This window comes from Chiloscyllium punctatum, chromosome 42 (genome assembly GCF_047496795.1).
Source record: "Chiloscyllium punctatum isolate Juve2018m chromosome 42, sChiPun1.3, whole genome shotgun sequence".
Taxonomy (NCBI): domain Eukaryota; kingdom Metazoa; phylum Chordata; class Chondrichthyes; order Orectolobiformes; family Hemiscylliidae; genus Chiloscyllium; species Chiloscyllium punctatum.
In genome coordinates, this window is record NC_092780.1 from 6,838,241 (window position 1) to 6,859,798 (window position 21,558).

At 44.3% G+C, this 21,558-nt stretch overlaps 1 protein-coding gene across 29 annotated transcripts in view; it reads right to left on the bottom strand.

Moving 5' to 3' along the window:
• The window catches only part of srcin1a (SRC kinase signaling inhibitor 1a), a 525,004-nt gene that overhangs the window by 44,533 nt on the left and 458,913 nt on the right, over positions 1-21,558 (bottom strand). For 27 of the 29 annotated variants that reach the window (XM_072561312.1, XM_072561311.1, XM_072561313.1 and 24 more), the window contains 7 exons: positions 18,307-18,399; positions 17,542-17,582; positions 13,947-14,125; positions 9,507-9,682; positions 2,998-3,128; positions 1,581-1,728; positions 399-455 (listed from right to left, as the gene is read on the bottom strand). In XM_072561312.1, the coding sequence (XP_072417413.1) occupies positions 399-455; positions 1,581-1,728; positions 2,998-3,128; positions 9,507-9,682; positions 13,947-14,125; positions 17,542-17,582; positions 18,307-18,399 (825 nt within the window). The remainder of the gene's footprint in view (positions 1-398; positions 456-1,580; positions 1,729-2,997; positions 3,129-9,506; positions 9,683-13,946; positions 14,126-17,541; positions 17,583-18,306; positions 18,400-21,558) is intronic. The other 2 variants (XM_072561334.1, XM_072561309.1) reach the window with 1 other exon arrangement.

Here is a 21,558-nt window from a genome sequence, read left to right on the forward strand (position 1 = left end):
AACCTCCCTCATTATCTCCACGTCTATTCATGGCAGCTTGCTGCATGCAAATTGGCTCCTGTGTTTCCAACGTTACTCTTTTCAGAATGACATCACTGATTATAACAGTGTCTTCAGCTTATGAAAGGGGCTATATAAATGCAAACCTTTCTTTCTTCAGAGAGAGTGCCTTGGCTGAAGGATTTACATTCTGACCTGATGCATCTTAAAAAATAAATTTAACAAAGGGTTTGAGGCAGTGGTGGGTTCTCAAGGGGTAGCAGGAGGGGTAAAGTATCAGAACAGGATAACTACAGCTGGAACACATGGCAAAAACCATCACAGGAGCTCAGGGTGTGGGTGCGAGGAGGCGGCAACAGACCTCCCCAGGGTGAGAGGGTAAAAACAGGTACATTTACCTGCTGAAACGTCTTGGGCAGGTACCTGTGGAATAGGCGGAGTTGGAGGGCGAACAGCTGAATAAGAGAAAGAAAGAGTAAAAAGATGTCACCAAAATTGGGTGATGCAGTGCACAACAAAGAAGCACAACGGGACCTTGGATCAGATGGGCCAATGGGCTGAGGGGTGGCAGCTAAAGTTTCATTCAGATAACTGCATTTTGGTAAGGCAAACCAGGGCAGGACTTAGATAGTTAAAGGTTGGGCCCTGGGGAGTGTTGTCAAAGGGACCAAGGGGGTGAAAATACACCGTTCCTTAAAAGTGGAGTCCCAGGTAGACAGGACAGTGAAGAAGGTGTTTGGTATGTTTGCCTCCATTGATCAGAGCATCAAGTATAAGAGTTGGGAGGTCATGTTGCAGTTGGACAGGACATTGGTAAGGCCACTTTTAGAATACTGTATTCATTTCTGGTCTCCCTGCTATAGGAAAGATGTTGTTAAATTTGAAAGGGTTCAGAAAAGATTGAGAAGGATATTTCCAGGATTGGAGGCTTTGAGCTAGAGGGAGAGGCTGAATAGGCTGGAGCTGTTTTCTCTGGAGCTTTGGAGGTTGAGGGGTGACCTTATAGAGATTTACAAAATTATGAGGGACATGGAGAGGTTGAATAGCCAAGGTCTTTATTCCCAGGGTGGGAGAGCCCTAAACCAGAGGGCATAGGTTTAAGGAGAAAGGGGAAAGATATAAAAGACACCTAAGGGGCAACTTTTTCACGTAGGGGGTGGTACATGTATGGAATGAGCTGCCAGAGGGAGTGGTGGAGGCTGGTACAATTACAACATTTAAAAGGCACCTAGATTGGTGTATGACTAGGAAGGGTTTAGAGGGATATAACATCCTAGAATCACCACAGCCCAAAGTCACCACAGCCCTGAGGTGGAACAGCCTCTCACTGCAGCCGGTGGGACTGGTGCTTTGTGCTGGGACACTGCTCACTGACCTGTTGCTGGGCCAGGCTTTGAATTATTGGCTCATTCAATGGGAAATGGTCACAATTCGCCCAATCCCCAATCCAACAAATTCCAGTAATGGCGCCACCCTAAGGAAATGCTGTTCACTTCACAGGATCGGGGTTGGACATACATTTCTGAATTCCAACTGAAAGCTGCTGCTTCTATAACAGACACCAGGATCGGTTCCATTACCTTCTCAACGTGGCAAGGGCATCTGTGACAGTCTTACATCGTTTCAGCAGGATATCCAACCTGTGAGGCTCCTCCTTCAGGAACTTCACTGCTTCCACTTCAACACGGAGAATGACTCGCATTTTACTCTGCAGGCTGGGGAACTGAGCTACAGAAACAGGCACAAACCAAGTCAGTTCAACACAGACCAGTGCAACACCAATTCAGTCCCTCATTCCCCATGTCGAAACAGGTGGACATCTGGGATGCTTGGGAGTGGAATGTCTCCTCATCCGAGCAGATGAGGTGGAGGAATTGGGAGAACGGGATGGCGTTCTTGCGGGATACTGGGTGGGAGGAGGTGTAGTCCAGGTAGTTATGGGAGTCTGGGGTTTGTAGTAAACATCCGCCTGGAGACGGTCGCCGGAGATGGAAGCAGAGAGGTCAAGAAAGGTGAGGGGAGTGTCCGAGATGGACCAAGTGAATTTAAGGTTGGGGTGGAAGTTGTGGGCGAAGTCGGTGAACTGCTCCAGTTCAGCCCGGGTGCAGGATACTGCATGGATATAGTCATCGATGTAATGGCAGAAGGGTTGGGGCAGGTACTGAAGAGGGACTGTTCGACATAGCCGACAAAGAGGCAGGCGTAACTGGGACCATCTGGGTGCCCATGGCCGCCCCCTGGATTTGGAGGAAATGGGAGGAGTTCATAGAAAAGTACTTGAGGGTGAGGACCAGTTCGGTGAGGTGGAGGAGGATATTGGTGAGAGGGACTGGATAAATCTGTTGGAGAGGAAGAAACAGAGGGCCTGGAGGCCATCCTTGTGGGATATGGATCTGTATAGGGACTGCATGTCTATAGTGTAGATAAAGTGCTGGGGGCCAGGGAACTGGAAGTTACTGAAGTGTTGGAGGACATGGTTTATGTCGCGGATGTAGGTGGGAAGTGCCTGAACCAAGAGAGAGAGGATGGAATTGAAGTAGGACGGGATGAGTTCAGTGGGGCAGGAGCATTCCAAGATGATGGGTCAACCAGGGTAGTTGGGCTTGTGGATCTTGGGGAGCAAGTAGAACTGGGCAGTGTGGGGCTGGGGGGCTGAGTTTGGAGGCAGTGGGGAGGAGGCAATTAGAGCACGGACAGTGCGGGTGGTCTCTCCAGGGCTGTGGGGTTTACAGACCCAAGAATCAGGTCAGTACTAAACTCCTGTGGGTGTGGTCATAGCAAATATCCTAAAGGTGACCAGAGTCCTTAGACCAACACCACATGGAGGGAGTGATAGAGGATAGACTACCTGCCCAATACCCCACCCCCACCCCCGGGTCAGCTGACAGTGGCCCTTCCTCCCCTACCCCCCTCTGGGTCAGCTGACAGTGTCCCTGCCCCCTTCCCCACCCCCCCTCACCCCCTCTGGGTTAGCTGACAGTGTCCCTGCCCCCTTACCCTTCAGTTCAGTGAGGGTCTCTCCCAACTGACGTAAGACCAGCGCCTTGTCCTCCAGTTCCTGCACCGTGATCAGCTTCTGATTCAGGTTCGAGTCTCGCTGTAAATCATCCACGGCCTTCTCCAAGTCACTGTCAACAAGAAGACAAATTAAACACCAAGCTCCTTCAGAGAAACAAGAACTGAAGTTAAAACCATCAAGTGATTTGTCAATCTCTGGTGAATGCCCGTGTTATCTGCCTGGTTGCAATCAAGAATATTGAGCTTGAAATGTTGCTTTATCACTTCATCGATAAGTGCTGTTGTCGTTTATACGATGAATTATGTTTGGAATCCAGTCATTGCTATTAGGTTAAAAAGATGTTTGTCATTATTCTGAAATGAAGGGAACACTTGTTCCCTTCTTCGTCTGACCTAGACATCACTCCAACATAACTGACTCTTAACTACCCTCCAAATATCCAACAGTTAATCCCCGGGGGAAGTAGGGATGGGCAGTAAGTGTGACCCTGATTAGTCCCTGCCTAAGTTCTGTCCGGAAGCCTGCCTTCTTCATAGAAGTACCTCATTCAGCCAGTGAGAGGCAGTAGAGCTTCACACATGTAACTGGCTCACCGTAGAAACTTTATCCCTTTAGCTTCACTTGAACCGGGCAGTCATTTCAAGGTGAAACTTCATTGTTCATTGAGTCCTAAAGCAGAACCGATTAAAACAAATGGTTGTCATGTTCAGGATAGTTATGTCGAAGGGTAATCAGGACAAAGTAAAAATCTGGGTTAGCGCAACCAGTTACAGTCCAGAGGAGCCTTATAACGCAAGTTGCTGCAAATAATTATAGATTCATAGAGATGTACAGCATGAAAACAGGCCCTTCGGTCCAACCCGTCCATACCGACCAGATATCCCAACCCAATCTAGTCCCACCTGCCAGCACCCGGCCCATATCCCTCCCAACCCTTCCTATTCATATACCCATCCAGATGCCTCTTAAATGTTGCAAATCTGGTCTCCCTCCTATCGGAAGGATGTGAACGTACTGGAGATAGTCCGGTGCAGGTTTATGAATCGTTCCAGTTATGAAGATATATTAGAGAATTTGGGATGCCTTTTTTGAGAAAAGGCTAAGGGATTTGATAAAATTTTCCAAAATCATGAGTCAGCTGGATAGACCAGAGAATGTGTTTTCCAAGAATGAGATCAAGAGGATGCAAACATAAGGCAATTTTCAAAAGCAGCAAATGCCAAGCAAGGAAAAGCTTTTTTACACAGCGAGTGGGAGGGTTCTGCAACACTGCCTGAACGTGTGGTGGAGGCAGGTTCAATTCAGACATTCAAAGGGGCATTAGATGATACTCTTTTGCTTTGTGCTTTTTCTCCTGTTCTCTCTGCCAAAATATATCAACTTTCAACTCTATGTTTTGAACCTTACCTCCCAACTAGCTGCCCACTCCATCAGCTTGTCAACAACAGCTGTCCCCAATAGTTTTCCAAGTTTTGTATCATTTGCAAACTTGGAAATTGTTCACTTGATAGACACATCAGGAAAAGCAATTGTTCCAAAATCAACACCTGGGGAACTCCACTACACATTCCACCATCCCAAAAGATTCCATTAACCATTCCTCTTTCATATCCCTCAACCAATCCTTCAACAACAGGAATAAGCTGAGTAACTTTCAAAAATATCACAGAAGTACATGCCCATCACTCTCCTCCCCATAGGAAAAGGTGAGGATTGCAGATGCTGGAGATCAGAGTGTGGTGCTGGAGAAGCGCAGCGGGTCAGGCAACATCCGAGGAGCAGGCTTCGTGCTTCGGGCATAAGCCCTTCTCTTCCCGATGTCAAATACACAAGCAGTACACAATCTATTACACAGTGAGCTTTGCCTAAAACCTTTCATCTTTCAAAAGACATAAGCCGTGTTATTTTGTGTTCTTTCTTCAACCATCTATTGTACCATGACTCTGAAACAGATTCACCATTGCTCTGTATCCCTGGCTCAGTCAACAAAAAAAAGTTTGATTGGATCATATAAAACCCAATCCGATTACAATGAATTTGCTTTGCTTCACTTTGTAAATGGATTAGTTTCTGATTAATGCAATAAGTTGTTGGATGTCTTAGAGATGTGCAATAGAGCACTTGCTGTTGCTTGGTAACAGGATACTGCTGACAGGTGGGCAATGTACTTGCCCATCTGAGAAAATGATAAAACAGCCAGCCTGCAGACTTGCTGTGATGGAAGGTGCATGGTATGTATGGATTATATTTTTTTGGATTTGGATTTTGTAAAGAAAGAGGCAGATGGATCTGGGTCAGTTCTGTGAAGGCATTTTTTGTTAGACCGGGTCAGGAAAGCATTTGGAACTGGGACCTAAGTGCATCGATTCCAAGAAAAAATGTGATTAAGTGTCTGGTGGAATGCCTGGAGTATTCATGGATGGAATGTTTATCCTGCTGAGTTTACAATCGACCAGAAAGGCAGGAATTATTATTTTACATTTATTATTATTTTGCAACAATTAAACCTGTGATCTATCAAACCAGGTTCCCCCTGGGATCTGCCTTATCCAGTATCTGCATTAGCTCAGATGATAATATTTGGAGGCTCATCTGGGATTGATATTCAATGAATTTAAGAGGCATCTGAGTCTCTTTTAAACACAGGAATGTGTGAAGGTTTTGAATATAAAAAAAGTTTTGTGGCAAAATTTGTTGCATGGATTGGAATTTCAATTTGGCCTTGAATGTTGCTAAGATTTTCTCTGAGAGTAGAAATCATTAACAGTGGGTTATTTGAAATCTAGGCTTCAGGTGAAGCTGATAGAGCCAGCAGTAGAAATAAAAGCAGGATCCCATAAGGATGGGATAATTAAATTAACGACCCAGGATTTAGAATTAACAGGAAAGTCTGCAGTTGATGTGTCATTGCTAGAATTAGTAAGATTCAAACAAAAATGAAAATAAAACTTGAGACAGAAAGAGACATTTAAAAATCAGAAATGGAAAAGAAGAAGAGAAAAACAAAAGGAGAAAGAATGAAAAATTAAATTGGATTTAAAAATCTCGAGTTGAAGAGTGAGGAGAAAGATAAGCAAATAAAATTGAAAGAGAGAAAAAAGAAAAAACAGAGGAGAATAGGAAGATGGAATGTTAAACCTTGAACTCCAAAGAGATCAGGGATTCAGACAAGAGGACTGGGAGAGAGGCACAGTAGCTTAGAATAATGAATCAGGGATTTTGATTTAACTAAAAATAAATATCTGCAACATTTAAAAAGTGGAAAGATATTCCACCTCATATGCAAAGGACCTGGACAAATTAAGTGGCTAAAAAACATTTGGATCTTTAGCTGGGAGAGTGTTGAGACCTTTAGCTGGGAGAGAGTGTTGGGACCTTTAGCTGGGAGAGTGTTGGGACCTTTAGCTGGGAGAGTGTTTGGACCTTTAGCTGGGACAGTGTTGGGACCTTTAGCTGGGAGAATGTTGGGACCTTTAGCTGGGTGAGTGTTTGGACCTTTAGCTGGAAGAGTATTGGGACTTTAGCTGGGAGAGTGTTGAGACCTTTAGCTGGGAGAGTGTTGGGACCTTTAGCTGGGAGAGTGTTGGGACCTTTAGCTGGGAGGGTGTTTGGACCTTTAGCTGGGATAGTGTTGGGACCTTTAGCTGGGATAGTGTTGGGACCTTTAGCTGGGATAGTGTTGGGACCTTTAGCTGGGAGAGTGTTGAGACCTTTAGCTGGGAGAGTGTTTGGACCTTTAGCTGGGAGTGTGTTTGGATCTTTAGCTGGGAGAGTGTTTGGATCTTTAGCTGGGAGTGTGTTTGGACCTTTAGCTGGGAGAGTGTTTGGATCTTTAGCTGGGAGAGTGTTGGGATCTTTAGCTGGGAGAGTGTTTGGACAGATGTAGCTGTGAATGTACACACCAGCTTGTCAAGAGGGCAATCTGCAACTATGAACCTGTCAAAATGTCAAAATGTTAAGCTTATTAAGAAGCTTAATTAATTAAAGTATGAGATTTTAAGACAGCCTAATCAGACATTTCCAGATTTTGTAAGAGGCAAAAAAAATTGGATTTGTTGTTGCAATCACTGGATCTAAACCAATCAAAAAGAAGCTCAGTGATGTGCATCACATGGCGAGTCCGCCAGATAGGGTGTGGCTTATTAAAGTGTTAAAGAGAGGTTATGACAGGGAGTATCGTCACTAGAAAAGAGTATTAACAATACTGAAAGTAATAGCAAGTGAAATAAAAGTGTCAGACCAGTTGGAGATACTTAAAAGAAAGAAACGGAGGAGAATAGGAAGATGGAATGTTAAACCTTGAACTCCAAAGTTGGCTAAAGTATTATGCTATCATCCAGAAAACTATCAAAGTGAATATAGAGTCAGAGAACAATTTGGTTGAATAAGCCAATAAAACCTCATTGGCTATATATAATGTTAATGTTGGGCAAGTGTTACCAACAGAACAATATTCTTATAGACACAATCTAGAGTGTTAAGGAAGCTCCATAAATGCAAGTTGTTGTTATTTCAAATTGGGCTTCATCACACCAAGAATTTTTCCAAGAGTTTGATTTAAATTATCTCCTTCTGTTTGCATTAGGAATCCTTCCAAATTCATGGTCGAAATGTGAAAGCAAAGACTCGAGAGACAATCCTTTGTATTTAGCAGCAGTTAGCAGCCATTCAGAATCTCCTCCTATTTACTTACAGCCATGATCACCAGATGGCATTGGTTGTCAGTGAGTCAGGCTGTGCAATGTTTCTCTCCTCTGCCCCTCTTCAGATCCAAGTGTTATTGAGCTCAGCTGATGTTATTCATGGACAAGTCAGAAATCAAACCTGGCTTGATAGATCATATGATCATTTTGTTGTTGAGTTGTTTAACATGGTCAGTCACTGAAACATATCCACATGAAGCTGCAGGCTTTCCTCATTGATTACACAGACAAAGAAAATGACAAATCCTAAGCCATATAACTACAGATGGTTGTTAAATTATCTTAAAACACACAACAAAACAAAGTCACAACCTGTTTCCCAACACTATCCATGACAGAGACGCAAGTCCAGCGAGTTTGCACTGTTATCTCAACTCTTTGAGTTTCTCCTTAACTAATTGCTTCCAGTTTCTGTGCCATGGACTGCAGAGAAAATGAGTTTTTTCTGCTGACGTGTTTATTCACAAATTTGAGGGCTTATAAACTCAACTGTTCTAATAATCTACAGTTTCTGAGTAGACTAAACCCTTTGATTGGGGTGATTGGTTAACTGAAACTGCAAGGAGAAAGTGAGGACTGCAGATGCTGGAGATCAAAGCTGAAAATGTGTTGCTGGAAAAGCGCAGCAGGTCAGGCAGCATCCAAGGAGAAGGAGAATCGACGTTTCGGGCATAATTCCTGAAGAAGGGCTTATGCCCGAAACGTCGATTCTCCTGCTCCTTGGATGCTGCCTGACCTGCTGCGCTTTTCCAGCAACACATTTTCAGTAACTGAAACTGCACTCAATTCCTTCCAGGAGAGAAACTAAACTTGCTTCTGAAGTCCACTCTGATGCTGTCTGAAGTGAATTTTTAAAAAACACTTGCTCAATCTCAGATTATGCTGAACTGAATATAAAGCCTTAAATCCTTACCCTACCTGTTGTAAACTCAAACGTACAACCACTGGCCTCTGCAGTCACTTGCTTTTTGACAAATGCTGAATTTAAGACACTCTTTCAGAAGGAGTGTCCACAGAAGTAACCTACGCCCATTGGCCTTTATTTTGAAATTAAAAATCCGGAATATATTTAAGTTTTATACCTTTCATCACACTGTTTCGACTGCATTACAATTTAAACAGTGTCAGTGTCTACCCAGCTAATTCTTACCCAGAACCTCAAACTTTATTAAAATCCTCTGCCTTTCCTTCACATTCTTATCGAGATTTCTACCTGAAAGCACGCATCAGAAATTTGGGTCAGGCTGTCAGGTGAGACACTCAGAAGCTGTCACCCAGGTGGAGGGATGATCTGCCTGTCTGAATTCTGAACAACGTCGACCTCGCTACATGAGGCAGGAGTCGTTAGCCAATCCTAACTGCCTTTAAGAGGCAGCAGTGATCTGTCTTCTGAATTAAAACTGTAAGAGTTTCATCGGCATTTCAGAAAGCAGCTAAAACTTTTCTTTCATGGGATGTGGGAGTCACTAGTTATGCCAGCATTTACTGTCTGTCTGTAATTAGCCACGAGAAGGTGAGGGTGAAAAAACTTCTTGAACTTTGCAATCTATGTGGTAACACTTTTTGTGGTTAAGGATCAACCAGTCTGGAGTCACAGTTAGGGTCAGATATTTAGGGTAAGGAAGGCAGATTTCCTTCTCTGAAGGAGATTAGCAAATCAAGTGACAATCCAGTCATGTTAATATTATTGTAGTGTCACTGAGCTCAATGCTCTGCCCTTTCAAGTTATGGTTCATATAATCTGCTGTCAGTCCATTTGGCTTTGTAAATAACTTCCAACTTACTTCAGCTGCTGCACAATCATCTCTTCGTCATTCAGATACTTCTGTCTCTCCTCTTCTACCAGAGCACGCTGGCGATGGAGAGGATCTTCCTGCTTCCTTAGAGTTTCTGTCACCCTGATACTTATCTCTGACTCCAAGCGCTTCATCATGTTCTTCATGGTGTCTTGGCTTTGGACCTGTTAGAGAGGGTAATGACAATACATCAAAACCTGAACTGCAGGACTGAACAGACAGTGAGTATCTCCTTTGGGAATGATAAGGCTGAGGACTCTATAGAGGATAACAAATCCAATCAGCAGCCCTGTTTTAATGTCTGGATAGATAATCACACTGTTAAGTTTGTTAATATCTTTATTTAAGATGTGGGAGAAACTGCAGTAGCTATTAAGTATCTGAGTATGACTATACATACACAGGCTATGTATATGTCAATACCTCTGAGCTAGGAGACCCAGGTTAAAGTCTCATCTGCTCCAGAGGTATGTCAATAACATCTTTGAACAGGTTGGTTGGAAAAATACAAAAGTACACATATATAGGGAGTACCTATAACAGTGTACGGGGAGGAGGGGTGTGGTGGTTTTGAAAGGAGCTGTAAGATTGAGTAGTAAATAAACTCTATCCACAAAGGAAGGTTTCTCAGTTTCTTGAATAAAATCAAAATCCTGTGGATGCTGGAAATCTGAAACAAAAACAGAGAATGTTGGAGAAACTCAGTAGGTCTGGCAGCATCTGTGGAGAGAGAAACAGAGTTAACATTTCCAGTCAAGTATGACTCTTCCTCAGAACTGTACATCCCCAATGACGGGTCATATCCCAGGCAGGTATACCAGCTCTCTCTGCCTGTCCGAGTATAATGAAGCCAAAGTAGAGGTATTATTCATTCCCTCAATCCCCTGCTCACACTGCTGGCCTGGCTTCTAGCTCTACTTTTATTTAAAGTTTTAAACCATTGGTTGAGAGACAGAGTGGTGGTAGAGGGTTGTTTCTTGGACTAGAGGCCTGTGACCAAAGGTGTGCCACAGGGACAGGTGCTGGGTCCACTCGTTTGACATTTATATAAATAATTTGGATGAGAATTTCGGAGGCATGGTAAGTAAGTTTGTGGATTACACCAAAATTGTTTGTATAGTGGACAGTGAAGAGGGTTATCTAAGATTACAAAGAGATCTTAATCAACTAGACCAATGGGCTGAGGAGTGGCAGATGGAGTTGAATTTGGATAAATGTGAGGTGTTGCATTTTGGGAAAACAGACAAGGGCAAGACTTATACAATTGATGGTAGGGCCCTGGGTAGTGTTGTAGAACAGAGAGACCTAGGGGTTCAGGTACATAATTCCTTGAAACATGCATCGTAGGTAGATAGGATGGTTAAGAAGGCATCTTGCATGTTTGCCTTCATTGCTCAGAACATTGAGTAAACGGTCGGGATGTCATGTTGCAGTTGTATAGGACATTGGTGAGGCTACTTTTGGAGTACTAGGTATATTTCTGGGCACCCTGCTATAGTTTGCACATTACTAAGTTGGAGAGGGTTCAGATAAGAGTTACAAGGATGTTGCCGGAACTGGAGGGTTTGAGGTATAAGGAGAGGCTGGATAGGTTGGGACTTTTTACACTAGAGCATAGCTGAGGGATGACCTTAAAGAGATTTATAAAATCATGAAGGGCATAGATAAGATGAATAGCAAAGATTTATTTCTCTAGGGTAGGGGAGTTCAAAACTAGAGGATATATTTCTGAGGTGAGAGGAGAAAGATTTAAAAGGGACCTGAGGGGCAACTTTATCACACAGAGGGTGGTTGGTGTGTGAAATGAACTACCAGGGGAAGTGGGTAGATGCAGGTACAGTTACAACATTTAAAAAACATTGGACAGGTACATAAAAAGGAAAGGTTTAGAGGAATATGGGTCAAATGCAGGCAAATGGGATTAGTTTGGGAAATTGGGAAAACTTGGTACACATGGACAAGTTGGACTGAAGGATTTGTTTCCGTGCTGTTTGACTCTGTGAACTAAAGTTGGATCCATTTTCTAATACCCTCCACTGCATGCAACTGAACCTCACACCCAAGTGGAAGGCTCCTGATGGACTCTCTGACTTTGTGAACTTACCCATCCCCTTCAGACAGTGCCAGTGTGAAAACCCCAAAAGGTGACTGTTTCACCTGGGAGCACACTCAAGATCCAGAAACATTCCTGATTTCCATCTCCCAGCCCAAGAATCAAGGCAGCAACAATTCCAGGTTTCTGTGCCACCATCCCAAGATTCGGAATAATTCCCCATCCATTCCATTAAGAAAATTAGACAAAAAGAAATGGAAAATGATATATACAGGGACAATCCCTTGGATGGTTTCAATCTATTATTGCATTGTTTCAGTGCTAATGTTAACACGACACACAGGTTAATGTCCAGCAGCCAAGGCAGATGCTTCTATAAGTCAACATCAAGCCTCTAAAATGATAATTCCTTTAACGGAACAAAAAACCCCAGTCTCTGACGTTCAAATTCTCAGATAAAATCTAAAGTCATGGTGGAGTGAGTAATTTGGAGATCGTGAGGACTGCAGATGCTGGAGAGTCAGAGTCGATAAAGTGTGGTGCTGGAAAAGCACAGCCAGTCAGGTAGCAGCCGAGGAGCAGGAGAGTTGATGCTTTGAGCATAAGCCCTTCATCAGGACTGGTGAAGGGCTAATGCCCGAAATGTCAACTCTCTTGCTCCTTGTTTGCTGTCTGACCTGTTGTGCTTCTTCCAGCACCACACTTTATCAACTCAGAGTGAGTAACTTATCTCCTGTCTCTACATGACACAAGTCAGGAGTGTGATGGAAAATTGCCAATTTTCCTGGATGACGTAGCTCCAAAAACACTCAAGAAGCTTTCACCAGGATAAAGTAGCCCGCTTGATTGGCACCAGCTTGAAGCTAAACTGCCTCCACAACCGATGCATAATGCTGACAGTGTGTACCGTGTATGAGATGCATTACAACACTCCTTTGACCACACTTTGCAAATCCACAGCCTCTACCATTGAGAAGGACTAGGGCAGCAGATACATGATCCACCTATACCACCACCTACAAGTTTCCTGAGAAGATACTCACCAACCTACTTGGAAATAGATCACTGCTCCTTTAGCATTGCTGGATCAATATCTTAGAACTACATCCTGGGTCCGTCTCCCTACGGCAAATGGTCAGCAGTGGTTCAGGAAGGCAGCTCACCGCCACCTTCCTGGTGATTAGGGATGGGCAATAAATTAGTCAGTGATGCTCCCATTCTACTAATGAATACAAATAAAAGCCACACACCAGCAGCCCGTGGGCTAAGATCATTTCACAGACAGCTGACCTCTTCACCTCTCTCTCAGCTATCAGCAATCAATCCCGACCACCAGCTGAGCAGAGGAACAGGAGAATTCTCTTTGGTTCAGAGATGGGAACAATTGTTTCAAACAGCTCAAAAACAACACCTGAGGGCAACTTCAGATCAAATGAGAAGTGAGAGGGGTTTAAAACTCTGTTCCAAACTCTGTGCCTTCTGCTGTGAAATGGACCTCATGTTAAACTGAGGCTCCTCCTGCCGGCTCGAGAGGGACAAGATCCTGTGACACTATTTCACAGAAGAGTAGGGGAGCCACAAGAGAGTCACTTGGCCCTTCAAGTTTGCTCTGCCATCCAATAAGATCATGGCTGATCTGGTTTTTAACCTCAACTCTACATTCCTGCACACCCTGATAATCATTCATCCCCAGCCACAGCCTTGAGAGGAAGGGAACTCCAAACACTCTCAACCCTCATGGAGAAACCCCTTATTTATAAACTGTGACCCTCGAGTTCTAGACTCTCCCACAAGAGGAAACATCTTTTCCACATACATCTGGTCAAGTCCTTTCAAGATCTCATGTTTCAATTCAGCTACCTCTGACTTTTCTAAACTCTAAGGATTCAGGACTCACCTGCCTAGCCTTTCCTCATTGGGCAATATGCTCAGTCCAGGGATTAATTTAGGTGTCAGTCTCAGAAACTGACTTCAGTTATCATCTGGCCAATATTAATCCCTTGATCTAATCCCAAAAGGAACAGCTGAGCTCATCATTATCACACTGTTGTGGGAGCTCGCTGTGCGTTTACCGACCTTCCCACTTCCTATATTCCAGAATGTGCCGACTGTAATGCATTGCTATAAATACTGTGTCTTAGGGTCCTGCTCCACAACCACCTGATGAAGAAGCAGCGCTGCAAAAGCTAGTGCTTCCAAATTAACCAGTTGGATTATAACCTGGTGTTCTGTGATTTTTAACTACATTACAGAGGTGACAGCAGTTCAAGTTATTTCATTGGCTGTAACACACTTGAAATGTCCCCGGGTTGTGAAAAGTGGTTTATAAAAGCAAGTTCTTTGTGTTGTTGTCTGTGTGGAAGGCACTGGGATACCTGGAGTTTACGCAGCTGCTGGAGTTGATTGCGGAGATCACTGGCGTTTTGCTGGAGGTCGTGGAGATGGAGCTGCATCTGGAGCCTGGTAATGGCAGTGGGGTGGCTGATAGATGTTGTTGCTGCTGCTGGTGCTGCTGCCGTGCTGTTCACAGTGCTCCGCACAGAGGGGCTCAGAGCTGACAGGGTCAGAAACAAAGAAAGATGTGTACAATGCAAGAGAACTCTCAATCACAGGCAAAACCCCCAAAACCACCGGGAGAGGACCGCAAATAGAGGACAGTGCAGGAAGAGAGGTGCAAGGGAGATCTGAGCCACACAATGGGTGTGAAATGGCAGGCATTTCAACTAGCAGGTCACCCACATTCATCAGCTTTGCTTTCATCACAAAGTACATTGTGGAAACATCACATGCATATTCTGCTGTCGTCTGGGTCAACAGCAACACGGCCAAAGGGAACAGAAATAGGGATTCCAGCAAGATAACTAAACCCCATCGCAACTCCTGAGATCAGAGCGATACCACTGCAAATTCATTTTGCTTAGACTTGATTACTATAAATCGGTTTAGCTCAGTTGGCTGGATTGTTGATTTACAGAGCAGTGTAATGCGAACAGTGTGGATTAAATTCCCATCACCAGTTTGTGGTTACCATGAAGGACTCTCCTTCTCAATCTCTTCCCTCACCCTGAGGTCTGGTGGCCCTCAGGTTAAATCATCACCAGTCGCTTCTCTCTAATGAGAGAGCAGCCCCTATGGTTTGGTGAGACTATGGCAACAAAACTTAGAATATAACAGAGGTGCAAATGTTTAATTACTAGGTAGGGATTTACAACCATGTTTGCATAAAACGGGGGAAGGTGGAGTGTCCTATTGACATTGTATGTGAATGATATGGGTGGGCCCATATAGTACAACAGTGCAAACATTAACATATTCTGAGTAAATTCTTTGCCCTCACAGATAAATAATTTGCTTGATCCAAACTTGTTCTAATTCATTCTCGAGTTGCTGGCTAACATTTACTGGTTGGCCTTTAGCTGTCCGGAGAAGATGGTGGTGAGATCCTCTTGAATCTCAGCACTTGTTCTTGAGAATCTGAGAGAACCGAATGGCTTTCTTGGGCACTTCAGAGATCAGCCACATTGGTATAAGTGGGGTCATGTGCAGGTCACATCAGGGAAGCTTTCCTGTCAGTAGGAATGTGAATGAACCAGTTGGGTTTTATTTCCTGATTCTGATGCAAACCGTTGCCATGGGATCTGAAATCCCTCCATGAGATTATTCACCTGGGAATCTGGGTTGTATCAATGACCCAGCCACTATGCTGCTTCAGGCCTCTTACACCGGGAACATAACTTTCCAGGTTTCAGGTTCAGAGACCGTTCAGGAAAGTCCGGAATCCGTGTGCTTGCTGTGCACTAATCACTCAGGGCTGCATCAGCTCATTGCACTCTGTGTGTCCATTTGGTCCATCTTTCCTGCTGTCCCCATTTGCGAACGTGGCCTTCCCATGAATTGGGCCACACTTTCGGGAAAGCTACTGCTCTAGTTTGTGATCGATACTGATGGGTGGCTGATTGGGAGTCTCTCCCCCTTTCACCACCTGCCAACAGGAATGTCGGAAGGATTTACAAGTGGGTGATTGACCTATGATACAACTTTCATATAAACTTATAACTTGTAGCACAGTAGTAGAGTCCCTATCTTTGAGCAAGGAGACCTGGGTTCAAATTCCATCTGCTCCAGACGTGTGTAATAACATCTCTGCACAGGTTGATTGGGAAAATATCTAAAACTACAAGCCCCTGGTGGAGAACTCAAAGCCAGAGGTTCTGACTCAGAAGGAGAGATGCCATCCAAATGTGTCAAACAGCGTATCCCTGCGTCCACTGGGATGGGGAAAATATATCTTAATAAAACTAACCAAGGGTCCTGGAATCTTCCATAATGGAAAGTACAGATAGCTCGCTCAGCTATGAAGCACATTAAGGTGAAATATCTTGCCAGTACTCAGTCAGTGTCCAGTTCACATGAAGACTGACATTGTGATCTCTCAGCCATGGTCCTCACTAAAGCTTGTGGCTGGGCTTCAACACAAACATCAAGGCTGACTCTCGAATACGTACAGGGGGAGTGCTGCATTGTTAGAGGTGCCAACTTTCGAGTGAGACTCTGAACTAAACATCTGTCTGTCTAGGAAGAATGGGGAGAAAATTCAGAAACCTGAAGCACAAAGAGACTTGGGAGTTCTAGTCCAGGATTCTCTCAAGATAAACTTGCAGGCTGAGTCAGTAGTCAGGAAGGCAAATGCAATGATGGCATTTAGTTTGACAGGACTTGAATATAAAAGCAGGGATGTACTTCTGAGGCTCTATAAGGCTCTGGTCAGACTACATTTGGAATATTGTGCGCAGTTTTGGGCCCCATATCTCAGGAAGGATGTACTGGCCCTGGAGCGTGTTCAGAGAAGGTCCACGAGAATGGTCCCACGAATGAAAAGCTTAACATGTGAGGAATGTATGAAAACTCTGAGTTTACACTTGATGGAGATTAGAAGGATGAGGGGGCATCTAATTGAAACATACAGAATCCTGAATGGCCTGGACAGAGTGGATGTTGGGAAGATGTTTCCATTGGTAGGAGAGACTAGCACCCAAGGGCACAGCCTTAGAGTAAAGGGAAGACCTTGTAGAATGGAGAGTGTGAGAAACTTCTTCAGCCAGAGAGTGATTAGTCTATTGAATTCATTGCCACAGATGGCTGTGGAGGCCAGGTCACTGAGTATATTTAAGACTTAGATAGATAGGTTCTTGAGTATCAAGGGGAGCAAAGATTATGGGGAGAAAGTGGGAGAATGGGATTGAGAAACTTGTCAGCCATGATTGAATGGTGGAGCAAACTCAATGGGCTGAATAGCCTAATTTCTGCTCCTATGTCTTATGGTCTTATCCCACAGAATTTGAAAAAGAGAGGAACGTGATGAATTTGGCATCTTGTGAACATTTTTTGCACTGAAAGTCAGCATTCCATGAAAATGGCTTCAGAGGAGGAGGGAGAACACTGGGACAAAGAACCAAATCACAACGTCCATTTAATCATTTCATTATGTGGATAGCTAGATTGATTATTTAATTCCAGAGACACTGGCAATACTGTTCCTAGTGTGTATTAAAGTATGAGGATGTCACCTTTAACGGGAAGACCAGGAGAATTGCTGAGGAGGGACTAGCCTGGGGAGATGGGAATGGGAAAAATGGCATGGACATAGGAGGCGTCTGGAAACCTTTGACTGTCTAGGTGGTGGGTGGAGGTGGTGTTGGGGCAATAACAGGTGACCATGGAAGGAGCAGACAGGACTGCTGAAGGAGATACTGAAGGAACTACCTGGGACCAACATGGCCATTTCTTTCTATATGGTTAAGAATGGGCCAATCAGGAAGAGGGATTTGGCGATGCTTAGATTAATTCATAGAGACACTGGGACGTATCGACGAGGAATCATCACAAAGCTCTTCATCGTTCCTTCACTAGTTTTGTCACAGGAGAGCAAAGGTGAATTTACAGATAGGAAATAGTTCAACATTTACTCACTTCCGGTGCCTGAGCTCCCATTTATTGATTCAGATTTATCGCTGTGAGAAAAACAAAAATGTTACAATTAAGAAAAGCCATTAAAATCTGAAGCTAGCTGTGTCAAATGGAGCTGAACACACAATCTCTTGTCAATGTTGAACAACTATAACACTTTGTATAGTGCTTGCCTAATATTATCAAACAAAATTCAACACTTTCTGTGTTTGGGTTCTGCCCATCCTCCCCACTTCAAAAGGTCTGCAGTGTCTTCTCAGTTCCACAATAATCTGACCTCTAGTCTCACCCAAACATCTTCTCTACCCAATTGTACCAAATCATAATCGTAAAGACTCTACTCAGTCATCCCTGAGACTGCTCTCTTCTGGATAAAGGAGTCCCAGACTGTTTCATTTTTCGAACAGATAGAACCTCTCAGTTCTGGTATCAACCTAATTCTCCTGTGGGATGGTTTACTAAATACAGGGTTGCTGAAAAAATGATACATATTGGCAAAGCTTTTCATCTTGCAGTCATCAGGTCAGATTTGCAAGAATGCCAAATCTCAAAGGGAATAACAATTCATACAGCATCACAGCTGGGGACTAATGGAGAGGCAAGTGGCTCAAAGCTCCAACACGATCTCTGTCTTCTTCATCAACACTCAAGTTCTGTGCTACGAAGTGACTACTGAGATCTAGGATGCTCTATAAATGCACATTGTTCTTTACAGGAACAAGGGAGTATTCTGATACAGCAAGAAAAGAAAAGACTGGGACTCTTTACCTGGCAGGTTCCCCTTCACTCCCTCGTAAGAGTGCATTCTGTACAAGTCCTGTCAAACTGGCAATCTGCTTCTCCATGGCTTCCATCCGTTCTCTGTGTCGACAAATAAAGACAACAACATGGAGTCAACGTCATCGCAAACCATGGCAGGGGTCTACATACAATGCCTATGTATATATTCACAGCCAGAATGGGGTAACTGGGAAACTCCCTTGTGTGAATGACTGGGATTGAGTTCACATACAAATTGTATCTAGTTACGATCCTCCTTTCAAAACAGTTTGTTGGTGAAGTTGTTCGGTTTTTACCAGGGAACTCTGCCATTGGAGCTCCCTGCTGTAACTCATTTAGAGTCTACTTTCAGAGAGGCTGTTTTCTGTGGCGAAGGCTTCACAAGATTTTGTTTCCTGACTAATTAGATTCTGTTTGTGGTAAAATAGATTATTTTCTGTAAGTCCTGTCTTGCCTCCAATTGATTACCTGAGACAGTGGTGTAATTTGGATGTTTTGATTCATGTTTATATGCACTGCTGTTAGCTCCAGTCCCTTCTGGTGTATTTTTAACAGAGGCTTTTACTAGATATTTGGCTGCACTTCAGCTCTGCACTCCTGATCATTGTCCACCCCGTGTGGAGTGGGTAAGCAGATCGGAGTAGCCCACATGGGTGTGCCCCTGGGCCTGAGCATGAACAAATCCAGGCAGCAGGCTGTGGAGTCAGTTCCTGCCTGTCTCTCTTCAGTGATGATGTCCACACCCGGTCCCTGTACAGGGACAACACAGTGCTTATTGATGCACTTCCAGGGTTTCTGCAATCAGTGGGCACCGGGGGGGGGGGGGGGGGGGGGGGGTGGGGTTTGGCAATGCATCATCCTCCAACGAAACAGTGTTTTAATCTGAATTTGTAAATTTCCTTTTCGATTCCATGTTTGTCACAGTGCTTCTTAGCACCCATTTGACCTAATTTTGTTTGATTTGTTTAATTTAGTCCAGTAGACACTGGCATGAAGTGGGACTGGCAGAGCAGTGGGTTAGGCATTGATCGCACGTTTTCCGAGGAAGGATGTACTGGCATTGGAGGCAGTTCAGAGGCACCTCATGAACAGTGAGTTTTCTTGAGTCAAGATGGGCTACTCTGTGACCATGCTGGGCAGTGCATTGGTGGGAATAGCAGGGTTTGACATGACAAAGTTTGGAAATCACAAAAGATTTGAGACTGAGAGGTCCTCAGATAGTATGAACCCTGAGATGCCTATAGCAGCAACTAGGGAGTACCATTTATCCAATGCTACTGGAAGAAGATACATTCACTAGCATTCCTTCCTATGCCATTTTGATGCACTATTCAGAGCCTTTAGTTGGTTTTACCTGTAAATAGCTGTTTTGGTTCACTTCCCTGAATATCATGATATGACTTCCCTTTAGGCAAAAGGCTGAGGTGCCAGCCATGGCTCTGTTAGTAGCATTCACTTCTGAATCAGAAGGTTCTACACCAGGGATGAAGTACAAAGATTAGGCTGACACCCCAGCACTGAGGGAGGGTGCCATTGTCAGAGGTTCAGTATTTCAGATGAAATGTTCAAATAAGGTCCCCTCGCTGTATGGATATAAAAGATCCTGTGTTACGATTCTGAAAAAGAATTAATCCCGACATGGAAATTACAAAAATGATCCAATTACTGTTTTAGGGAGCTTGTGGTGACCAAATTGGGTAAGAGAAAGTGAGGACAGCAGATACTGGAGATCAGAGTCGAAAAGTGTGGCACTGGAAAAGCACAGCCGGTCAGGTGGGGGTGGGGGATGGGAGCTGGGAATGTGATAGGTAGATGTGGTGGGGTGTGATGGTGATCGGTCGGAGAGGAGGGTGGAGCGGATAGATGGGATGGAAGGTGGACAGGTAGGATTGTTCAAGAGGGCAGTGCCAAGTTGGAGGCTTGGATCTGGGATGAGATGGGGTGGGGAGGGGAAATGAGGTAACTGGTGCAATCCACATTGATGCCGTGGGGTTGGAGGGTCTCAAAGCAGAAGATGAGGTGTTCTTCCTCCAGGCGTTAAGTGGTTAGAATCTGGCAGTGGAGGAGGCCCAGGACTTGCATATCCTTGGAGGACTGGGAGGGGGGGTTAAAGTGTTCGACCACAGGGTAGTGGGGTTGTTTAGTACGTGTCCCAGAAATGTTCTCTGAAACATTCCGCAAGTTACCATCCTATCTCCCCAGTGTTGAGGGGACCACATCGATGGCATGTTTGGAAGTACAGATAAATTTCTGTCACATGTGGAAGGATCACTTGGGGCCTTGGACGAAGGTGAGGGGGTTGGTATGGGCACAGGTGTCCTGCATTGTAACCATGACTACACTGCATTATCTGAACACAATATCAATGTTAATCATTTTCGTCCCCCAGTTTTGCATTGAATCCCTACACTGTGGAAGGTAGCCATTCAGCCCATCAAGTTCTCAGCGACCCTCTGCAGTGTTCCACCCAGACCCAGACCTCCTACCCAATCCCTGTAACCCCTTCCATTAGCCATGGGCGGAACATCTTTGGACTGTGGGAGGAAACCGGAGCAAACCCACACACACATGGGTGAATGTGCATACTCTGCACAGACAGTCACCCAAGGTTGGAATCAAACCGGGGTCCCCGGCACTGTGAGGCAGCGCTGCTAACCACTGAGCCACCGTGCTGCCTCTTTTGGGAAGTTTGACCATCTTCAACATATGCCTGTCAGCAACAGTACAATTGTCTGGTTTCAAAATCCATTGGGTTCTTGAAATGGAACACATTACCAGCAGCAATGCAAGGAATAGTCAGTCCTAAGCATAAGTTACAAACGTGGGAGAAATGAACAGTCCAAATAAATCTTTTCATCTCTCATGGGAAACCGGGTAACTATCAAAATCTAAATATGCAGAAACTAACACAAAACAGGAGAGGGATGGAAATAACCATTTGAAAATATTTTACAAATAACTAAACAATGTTAAGAAGCTCGAGAAATGCTAATCAGCCTGTTCAGAGATGTTTGTATACATCTCTGGAGCTGCAGGGCTTGAACTTGGGTTTCCTAGCTCAGAGTAGGGACATTAGCACTGCTGCACAACAGTCCTACAGAGAAACTGAAAACTGCAACATCTGACTCAGCTGGGAATGATTATGAAATGGAAAACTCTGCTTAAGAATATGTACATATTTAGAGAGAGAGAGAGAGGGATATGCTTCATCTTAACATTGTGCAATTGGCAGGGTTTAGA